The 11,089-nt window shown below is 43.5% G+C and overlaps 1 protein-coding gene across 2 annotated transcripts in view; it reads right to left on the reverse strand.

Moving 5' to 3' along the window:
- Racgap1 (Rac GTPase activating protein 1) overlaps positions 1–10,356 on the reverse strand; it is a 30,767-nt gene extending 20,411 nt beyond the window's left edge. For both annotated transcript variants that reach the window (XM_027396553.2, XM_027396552.2), the window contains exons 1-2: positions 10,200–10,356; positions 913–1,000 (exon numbers count right to left, since the gene is read on the reverse strand). In XM_027396553.2, the coding sequence (XP_027252354.1) occupies positions 913–930 (18 nt within the window). In that variant the 5' untranslated portion in view covers positions 931–1,000; positions 10,200–10,356. The remainder of the gene's footprint in view (positions 1–912; positions 1,001–10,199) is intronic.
- Positions 10,357–11,089: the final 733 nt, after the last annotated feature.

The raw sequence follows: 11,089 nt of genomic DNA on the forward strand, positions 1-11,089 counted from the left end.
CTTTACTAAACTTCCAATTTAGCATATCAATTCATTCAAAAGAAACCTTGTTGTTGGGCAGTGGTGGCACACGCCTTTAATCCCAGCACCTGGGAAGCAGAGGCAGGTGGATCTCTGTGAGTTCAAGGCCTGCCTGGTCTACATGGTGAGTTCCAAGACCACCAGAACTTGGACAAGCTATGGCAGGAAGAACAGAGCTTTAGGCAAGCCTGAGCTACTTAGTGAGCTAGACACCTGCTTATCTGGGATCATGAAGAACAGAGCTGCATGAGGTAGCTCTGTGCTTGTAGTCAGGAATCTGAGGCAAAAGAATTGTCGTGACTTCAATTATCTGGGCTACAGTATGAGACCCATCCTCTTAAAAAGAAAAACAAACAAACAAAAAAAAACCAACATGCTTGTAAATCCAAATTGTTCCCAGTTCATGGAATAAATAAGAAACTGGTAATCAACACCAACTATTCTATGGAAAAAGACCCTTGGTAAGCAAACAAGCAAGCAAGCAAGTTAGCTAGCTAGCTGGGTGAAGTTCACTTAAAAACACGATGAATAGCTCAGTGGTAGGGAAGGCCTGAGCTAGTCTCCAACACTGTGTCAGACACCAGTGACTGCAGCTCCAGAGGCTCATGTACCCTCTTCTGGCCTCCATGGGTACCTACATATACAGAATTTTTTATTTTTTTTTTTAAGAGTAATAGAGAATAAATTTTAATGGTCCTTTGGAATGAGTGCTCAGGACACTTGGGCCAGCAGTGGCCATCACTGTCTTTTTAGGGAACCTGAAAAAACACCTACTTTCAGATCCAACACATTTCAGCATTATAAAAAACAAAAGCTGACATCTGATGGTTTCCTTTTATTTCACCCATCCCCCACCCAGCACCCTCCGAAGACCGGCTCAGAATGACTTACTGCTCTCATTTCCTTCATTGATAATCTCCAACCGGCGCACAAGCTGCTCAAAGTGAGTCCACAAATTCACCACTGTAGTATCCATCTTCTGCCAAGAAATCAAATATGTATTAGGGAAGCTGCCTTCTCCCCTTTACAGAAGAGTCAGTAACAATCTAACAAATCCATCAGTGACTAACACCTGGACTCTCCTATTTGCAGCCACCATTTCAACAATCTTCTGTTTTGTTTTTCAAAACAGGGTTTCTCTGTGTAGCTTTGTAGACCAGGCTGGCCTTGAACTCACAGAGATCCACCTGTCTCTACCTCCCAAGTGCTGGAATTAAAGGTGTGTGTTACTACCAGGCTCCCATTTCCAGAGATCCACCTGTGCTGGATTAAAGGCATGCACCACCACTAGCTACTTGTTTTTGGGTTGGGGTTTTATTTTGTTTTAAGACCAGGTCTTGCCAGGCGTTGGTGGTGCACGCCTTTAATCCCAGCACTCAGGATGCAGAGGCAGGCGGATCTCTGTGAGTTCGAGACCAGCCTGGTCTACAAGAGCTAGTTCCAGGACAGCCTCCAAAGCCACAGAGAAACCCTGTCTCGAAAAAAACAAAAAACAAACAAACAAAAAAAAAAGACCAGGTCTTACTAGTAGCTCAAGCTGGCCTTGAACTCACAATCTTCCTGCCTCAGCATTCCAAATGCTGGGATTATAAGCATGTGCCAGACCCAAATTGCAATGTTTAATACTCACTTATGAACTAGAAAACCATTGGAAATCACTGATGACATACACCTTCTCTGTTTACTTGTATGCCAATCCCCACTCCTTCCAATGATGCCGGTGCTAATGTAGGAATGAGCATGTCAGTGGACTATAAATACGCACCATGAAGCACAAACAAAATGTGGTTCTTCAACTCTAACTTACATTTTTTTGCTACCTTAATCTTTCAGACTTTGAAAACCTATAATATAACTTGGAATGTTTATTTCTGATCTCACTTTTAGCTAATATCCTGTCACAACTGTCTCTTAAAAGGCAGGACTTGGTCAGCACATTTCCCACCAATGGCACAGGTGACATCACACAGTGATTAAGTGGGAAACTGCCAGCTCAGCAGCACAAGAATTATTTCTGTGGTGTGGGGTTCTCTGCTGAAATGCATGCAGGGACTGTGTCTAATAAATTTATACTAAGTACAGGCAAAGATTATGTTGTACCACTCTGGCATCAGAGAGACAATGCACCACCTTCACAGTGACAAGGGCAAAGGAAAAACCATTTGTTAGTGTGCTCTGTACAGGGAATTTCAGGCTTTGTGTTGCCTCCCAGAGACCTGCTAATATCACATTAAAAACCCAGGCCAGCCTTCCAGGCTGCTCTGTTCCAAACAGACTTCAACAAGGAATGGATTAGGAAAATAAGTTCTTCATTTAGTCATCAAGAAAGACATTTACTAAACATGACAAAAATTACTAAGGGAAGAAAATAGTTAAATGTCACTTCAAAATAAATTATTCTTGGCCGGGCGTTGGTGGTGCATGCCTTTAATCCCAGCACTTGGGAGGCAGAGGCAGAGGGATCTCTGTGAGTTCGAGACCAGCCTAGTCTACAAGAGCTAGTTCCAGGACAGCCTCCAAAGCCACAGCTTAATCCTGTCTCGGAAAAAAAAAAAAAGAAAAGATGAAACAAACCAACCAACCCCTACAAAAAAACAAAGGAATGTATGAGCATAAAAATACTTTCTAAGCTGGGTGGCAGTGGTGTACACCTTTAGTCCCAGCACTTGGGAGGCAGAGGCAGGCAGATCTCTATGAGTTCGAGGCCAGCCTCATCTACAAAGCTAAACAGAGAAACCCTGTCTCAAAAAATAAAAAAAATAAAAAATAAATAAATAAATAAAATTCTATTAAACAGTACCAAAATATTCATTTGTTGTAGCCATGAAACAACTACTATAATAGCAATAAAATAAAAATTCTATCAGTTCCAAGCCTGGCTGCAGTTTGTAACCTTAACAGGGCTGGAAACCATGCTCTTCAAATGGCAGTGTATGTGGTTCCAGGCAACTAGCCGTGGCAAGCTGCTAAGTAACCAGACTAACTGACTTATTACAAACATCTTCCTCCAAAGCAGAACAATGTGAGTGGCACTATGGCCAGAAGGAAAGCCTGTGGACATCACAGAGAGGTCCACACACAGGTGCTGCAGAACAGAAGTAAGGAAGAACATGTAGGATCGATTCAAAGGATGATGTCCTCTGGTTCCCAGTAAAAAGAGGCCACTAGTCAGCAGCTGTGTCATGGATATTTATCTCTCCTATCTCAGCATCGTAAGTATATCCTGTGATTCTGAACACGAAAACCTCTGCTAGGGGGATTCAAGAGAGTATCTTATCAGCGGCTGTGATATTGAAAATGAGGCAAAGGGGTTTCCTGTTTTTGAGACCTGGCCTGGAACCCCGAGATCTTCCCTGCCTCTGGAATTAAAGGTGTGCACCAACATACCAGGCAAAAACTGTATTTTCAATAGACAGGGTGTTTGTGCTGCAAGTTCAGCACTAGAGATAAAGGCAGGATGGCCACAAGCTCCAGGTCAGGGGGCTACATGGGAAGGCCTTGTTCTCAAAACACAACCACTAAAAATGCTGTCTTAAATGACAGTAAGACCTGACCTGACCCTCTATGATATGTTTGTATCCCTCTAAAATATATGTTGAAACTGAATTCCCTATGCAGCAGTACTAGAATGTTAAGGAACTAGTGTGTCCTTGCAAGAGGGCCTGAAGGAAGGAGGTGGCCCTATTGCTTTTCTGTCAGGAGGTCACAAAAAGGCATCAAGGAAACAAAGGAAATTCTTACCAAGCAATCTCAGGACACTTTCACCTCAGACTTTCTAAACTGTAATAAAAGACTGTTAAAGAGACAGCTCCACCCATAATTGAAACACTTGCTGCACAAGCTGAGAACCTGGGTCTGGTCCCCAGCACCCATGTAAAAGCTGTGTACAAGCCACAAACGTGGCTCAGAGGACAAGGACCCTTCTGCACAAGCTTAACAACCCCAGTCAATCCTGCTGACAAATGTGATGACATTAAACACATGCATGCTGTGGCACACAAGACCCCTACCCCACTCCCACCCAGAATATAAAGAGAAACAAATTCTGAGCTGAGCATTTAGAATCTTAGCATTGAGGAAGCTAAGGACCCTTAAGAGCTCACCCCCAGGTCTCACTGAGAACCTGTCCTTTTTAGACAAGACACTGGGCCAGGCATGATGATGCAAAGCTTTCGTTCTATCATTTAGTCCCAGCACTAGGGAGGTAGAAGCAGAGGCAGAAGCAGTCAGATCTCTGAGTTAAAGCCAGCCTGGGATACATTTAAAACCCTATCTCAAACAAACAAAGCAAAACACCCAAGGTGGACAGCTCCTGAGGAACACCACTAGGTTGATCTGGTCCCTTTGTGCACACACACAATGTCTACTCCTCATAAATTACCCAGATTAAGGTACTTTGTTACAGCAGCAGGAATAAAGAAAAAAAAAAAGAGTCCTTATGTTTTCTCAAGTTTCTTTAGTTCATGATCACTCTGGTTTCTGTGTATACTCCAACAGGTTAGAAGTAGTAAGGGTTAGAAGCTGGTTGGCTGTGGTTTTGGTGTTTTGTTTTAAGAAAAGGGCTATTTGAGACTGCCCAAGCTGGCTTTGAACCCACTGCAATCCTACTTCAGCCTCCCAAGTGGTGATATCATAAAGTATGAGTGACTCTGCCCAGCTGAAGAAAGAACAGTCTCTTGAAAACAAACCCAATTCAAAAAAAAAACAGATTCTTTCTACAAGACATTGTAGTGGGTGTACACTCAGTCTCAGGCTGGTCTCCTCGATGTGTATTAGCAGATAGTGATCCTAATACAACCCAGGGCAGTGGTGGCACATGCCTTTAATCCCACATCTAGGGAGACAGAGGCAGGTGGATCTCTCACAGTTTGAGACCAGCCTGATCTGTAAGTTCCAGGACAGCCAAGGTTATACAGAGAAACCCTGTCTCCAAAAACCAAAACAAAATAATAAAACCCTAATGCCCTATTATAAGCAGAGGCCATTCTTAGCTCTGGCAGTTCCTCATGGTTTTACCAACAGTCCGGGCATCCTTCCTAATCCCTCACACTCTCTGAATTTACCAAACTCCTCCACTCCAGGCACTATACTAGCTAGACAGCTCTAACTCAAGTGCCTAAATACTCTAAGTGCTGCCCCAACTGAGATACTATTCTTCCCTCCCCTTCATACACACCAACTATCTACTGACTTTCTGGGTTTTTGTTATTGTTTTTTGGGAGTCTCACTAAGTAGCCTATGCCAGTTTGGAACTCACTCTGTAGACCAGGCTGGCCTTGAACTCAAGACCTGATTGTCTCTGCCTCCACAGTGCCACCAGGCCTGGCTCTGATTCCCAATTTTCATCTCCCTATTTTCATTATCCTTCTAGTCATTCATTTTCAAATTTTAGAAATATCTTTGGTTTCTCCCTTTTTAGCAAAAATAACCAACTGTGGCTTTTCTCACATATGATCATATGCAGCTGTCACTGCTCAGTCCATCTGACTTCCTGCCTCAACTGTCTTTCCTGCCAACACCCTCAGCATTTCCCTGGCTACTCTTATCAGTTGCTACTACGACACACATGCCTTTCAATCTAATTTAAGTTTACTAAATTTGAGGGCAGAAATCTTATATTTGATACTACAGTGTTAAAAATACACCACACAGCTGGACAGTGGTGGCAAAGGTTTAATCCCAGCACTCAGGAGGCAGAGCAGGTGGATCTCTGTAAATTCAAGGCCTGGTTCTACAGAATGAGTTCCAGGACAGCCAGGGCTACACAGAGAGACCCTGTCTCAAACAAAAAACACCAAATACAGCTTATGAAATTATGAAGTGTATCTCTGTGTTGTTTGGGCTCTGATAGCTGTTAATTAGATTCTGGAAGAGCGGTTCACAACTCCAGTAATTTCCCCTAAGTAGTCTAGACTGTCTCCACATGAGGCTCCACTAAATTCAGGAGCACAAACTATTTTTTTTTAAATAGTGCTAAACAATATTTAATATATGCCTTTGCTGTGAACTGAGTACTAAATGACATTTCACATTTTCTTCATATGAATCTAATTAACTAAGCTGCCATTTTATAGACAACTTAGCCCCACAAACCTGAAATGACTAAATGCTGAGCGTGCAATGAAATGCAGGTGTTGAGTCCAATGTCTTTTCTCTTTTCACCCTAACACACCGAAATGCTATAAAAGTATCGACCATATATGCTGCAGATTTTCTCAAACACCTGCAAATCATAGCAGACACACAAAGCAGAGCCATGTGCATATGTGTATAAACACAGACGTTAGCTAGAACCAGTCCAAAAATGACAAGCTTCTGAATGGGTCAAACAAGATGTTCTCGATGAGACTGTCACTTCTTAAGAAAGTTCATTTTTTTCCACTCTAATATAGGTTTGCTTAGGAGAATTAAAATCTGGTTCTAGCAAAATATACCCCTCTTTATATGCTGGGGGATCTTATATTCTAACATTCTACAGAAGTGACTCTCAGGAATTATTTATAGGTGACAAAAATAACTGTCTGCATCACTACTAACTCTCAATATCTCAGCCAAACTGTAAGCTAAAGCTTACTTGTCCTTCTCAGTGTCAGCTGAGAATGGTTTTAATTTTCCTACTGGGCTGCATTTCCATCCTCCTGTCTACTTCCTCCCTTTATTATTTAGCTTCACGGCTAGGAGACGCACTAATGTGAAAGGGAACAGCAACAGTCATGTTGTGGAGCGGCTCTCGGCTGTAAAGCAGCTGTCACTTCCCACGGCAGAGGTGACGGCTCCTGTGTGTAGCAAGGAAATCAGTTTACAAAGCACTTTCAACAAAAAGGTGCCCAGAATCCCAGCTGTTATTGATGGGGAGCCGCAGAGGTGGAGAGCCACTGTCTTACAGTCCCAATCTGTGAGTATCCCTAAGGGAGCAATTTGGCAACACCAGGAGAAAAGAGTCTCAGCTTGCTGTTATTGCTTTGAGGCCCCAATTTAATTTCAATCACCCAGTGAAGAGACAGACAGTCTTTCAGAACAACAGACCATTACAGGTCTTACTGCAGGGTATCCTAAGGAAAGCATCTATACCTGTCCTACAAACAACATTATTAGGAAAACTATAGATTAGGTTTTTTTAGATGTATCAAAAGTGTTATATAGTATAAGACAAAGCAACAGCAGATTGCTTGGGTTTTTTTCTTTTCTTTTCAACAAAGTGTTTTAATGGAAAACATACACATTGCTGTTCTGGAGATTCCCAAGGAATTAACAATGTAGGTTTCCTGCTGCCAAGAAAAAGCACTCCCAAAAACAAGTTCAACACTAGATGCTGTCATTCAATAACACTCGAGAACAATTCATTTCCCTAAATGTCCGGCTTCTGCTCCATATCAGAGCCTCCATCCAACTGGCAGAACAAATACTACCGTGAGACCAGCTGTTCCTGAGTGAATCAATTGTAGAAAGAGTAAACAGAATGTCCTGGGCTCAACATGAGTGGAGACTAAAACGAGGGAAGGATAAACTGAATTGTGATGCTTTAAGTTCAGCACACTGGCGTCCTGTTTCCTGCTAGGCCTTCTCGGTCTTCAAGCCTAGAGTAAATCTCGCCAATCCCCACAGCCTTTCCCTAATGATCTCAACTTCATTATCTGTAACACTAAGGCAGACATAAAACTACTGTCTCACCAAGAGGGGGGAGGGGAGAGGGAGAGAATGACACCTTCAAAACAGTGAAACAAAAATCTCACCACCCAAACTACACCCTTTGTCTGTCATACAATATCAGAACTAAGTGCAAGGTTCATACAATTCCATGTTTTGATTATTAGCACTTTGTTTCAATTAAGCACTAAAGAGTTGATGGGCTACTATGTTTTGTCATTTCCTTTGGATTCAGAAAATTTATAGCTTTTCAGTTACCCACTGTCTGCAGTCTCTAGCATGGTGTGCCCTGTTTATCATACCCCACCTCCACCCCAAGCCCCCACCCCCCACACACACACCCAGGAATCTTCACTTACTTCCCAGTGAAGGTTTTGCCAACCACCCTATTTAAAATTGCAACTTTTCAGAAATGCCAGCTTTATTTTGCTCAAAAGCATCTAATATATTTACTTAGTTTACTGTCTGGAAAGCAAAGACTTCTGTTTTGTTTGTTGAGAAGCCACTGATGTCTAGAACACAGCCTGAAACTTGGAAGGTGATTTGACACTAACTGAATGAGCGAACCTCCCTCCCCATGGCCAGTATTCTCCTTCGGGTCTTTAAAGGGAGTCTTTGGAACAGGTTTTTAATTAATGTATCATGGTATAAAAGCCATAAATGGGGGATGAAGAGATGGTCCAGGGGTTAAGAGCACTGGCTGCTCTTCCAGAGGACCTGGGTTCAATTCCCAGCACCCACAGGGCGGCTCACAGCTGTCTGTAACCCCAGTTCTAGGGGATCATGCATCCTCACACAGACATATTTGCAAGAAAAACACCAATGCACATAAAAAAATAAATCTTTTTTAAAAAGAAAAGAAAAGCCTTAAATGGCTCTTGATAAATATTGCCAAAATATTAAAAAAAAAAAAATGAGTAACGGAACATGATGGCACATCCCTCTATAAGCCCAGCTACTCTGGTGGCTGAGGCAGGAGAATTCTTCTTGGAAGCCAGCTGGGACAACATAGACTTTTGTCAACTGAAAATCCTATGGAGAAAAAGCCAATGTTAAGGATTCTATAAGGCTGAATAGAACCCCTGTCAGTATTTGTGGAGCATTATTAGACAGAGCATCTCAGGCCTGAAGCCCAATTACCTCAGGTGATCTTTAGCTCCACTGACTCACCAGCCACCTCCTTGTGACATCAGATGAAATTTGGGCATGAATGAAAACACTCACTACCTTTGAAACCAGCATGGTGGCACATGCCTTTAATCCTGGCACTCAGGGGCAAGAGGCAGGCAGATCTTTAAGTTTGTGGCCAGCCTGGTCTACAGAGTGAGTTCCAGGACAGCCAGGGCTACATAGAAAAAACATCTTAAAAAAAAAAAGAAAGAAAGAAAGAAAGAAAGAAAGAAAGAAAGAAAGAAAAGAAAAGGACTATCACCTTTCACCAACCCCAAAGCTAAGATCATCACTAGGCAGCACTGAAATCTAACACAGCAGATTCCCCGGTTTTACTGCAACCCACTGGTTTGATATGCACACCAGCTTCATCAGTCAACACATTTTTGTTAAGTTAAGTAGAAGACAATCTCACTTGGACTTAAAGAAGTGTACAGTTGTACTGGCTGATACCATGCCTGCCTAGCATGTGTGAGCCGATGGCTTCTGTCCTGAGCACAGCAAATACTGGGAATGGTGGACCATACTTGTAATCTCCAAAGTTATCCTGTAATGTCAAGTTATCCCAGCACTCCAGAGGGAGGAGGATCAGAAGTGCAAAGTTATCCTTGGCTACAAAAGGCCAGCCTGGGCTACATTAAGACACCATCACACATACTCACACAGGGTACAGTTTACTTAGTAGTGATAGAACTTTCAAAGATAAAGGGTGACTCCAATGACCCTCCTACACACTACACACTAGTGCAGTCAGCCTCTCCTTCTGGAGCCAAATATAAGTGACCCTGGCCCGTGGACATGAATCTAGGTTACCCAAATACCACGTTCTGATATAATCAGCCTCATCAAGTTTTTATAGTTAAGAACACAAATCAAGGAACGCTTAAAAAAAAAACTCTGGTGGAAGCTGTCAATACATGTTAATACACCCCAAAGGGTTTCACACGCTAGTCACAAGATGGTAGGTAGGTCGGTGACTGCGTTAGGCAATTAATTACTATTAAGGGGGGGGGGGGGCTAACAATAACCCGAGACAGTCAAGGATCCGAATTTGCAACGTTCCAAATCTCCACAATTACGGTTGCTTTAATTAACTTCGTGGGAGACGGCTCTGGGTCGCCCAGGCCCCTCGAACACCAGGACTTTTTTTCCCTCAGATAACCCTGTTCCTCCGAAAAGGTAGAAGGGAGCTCCATCCCAGCCACTCCCAGGCCCCGCACTGAAGAGAAGACCACCTCAGGGGAACCACACCCACACCCCTCCGGCCACGCCTCAAAAGGACGCCCCTGACTTGGCCCAAAACGCCACGCCAAGAGCAGCCCCCGTCCCAGACGTCCGCTCGCGGCCTCGGACCGGCTTACCGAGGCTCCCGGTCCCGCGCACACGCAACCCCGACCGGCCCGAGGCGCTCACTCTCCGGCCGCCGCGCCCCAGGACGGCTGTCGGCGCGCCTCACTAACGGCAAGGTGGATCCGCGCCGCCAGATCCGGTTCAAAATCGCGCACCAGCCAATCACAGAGAGCAACACCCTCACCACGACGCATGCGTCAGGGCTAGGGGGCGGACCCAAAAAATGAGGGTGAGCATGCGTGTTGAGTTCGGGAGACTCCGAAAGGGGCCATTTTGACTAAGGGCACAGTTCGGGGGGGGGTATTGTGGAGTGTTTTGCGGGGGTAGGGGGTGTTTTGTGGTCTATGTAGGTTCCCCGCCCTCGACTCCGTCTCCCTTTCCTGTAATTATTCTAATGACCTGTTGACTAATTGCATATTATTCCTGCCTCCTTGTTTCCCCCGGGCAGGCAAATAGGGCTCTTGGAAACTAATAACTGAATAGTTTCGGGTCTCACCGTAGAATAGGAAGAATTCCAGGAGGAGACAGAGTAGCAATCATTTTAACCATATTTTCTGAGCTATAATTATCCCTTCATTCATTCACGCATTCATTCAAACTTTTATTTGATGCACAGTAAGTATGCCAACTTCATAGCAAGCACTCTGCTAGGAATCAGACAAATAGAAATCATGTGATATTTCCAGTATGAATGCGGGAGACAGCTCAAAGAAACAAACAGAAATATAAAGTAAAGTGTTATAATCGCGTTTAATAAATGCACTTAAAATCTTGACTTTGTGATGGTACAGAGCTTTGGAACTTTTAAATATCTGGAGCAAATATCAGAAATGCACTGTTAATGTACTCTCAATCTTTCTATTTTTCTTTTGTTATTGCACTGTCTTGGCGTCCCTTCCTT

This window comes from Cricetulus griseus, chromosome 2 (genome assembly GCF_003668045.3).
Source record: "Cricetulus griseus strain 17A/GY chromosome 2, alternate assembly CriGri-PICRH-1.0, whole genome shotgun sequence".
In the NCBI taxonomy this organism is placed as follows: domain Eukaryota; kingdom Metazoa; phylum Chordata; class Mammalia; order Rodentia; family Cricetidae; genus Cricetulus; species Cricetulus griseus.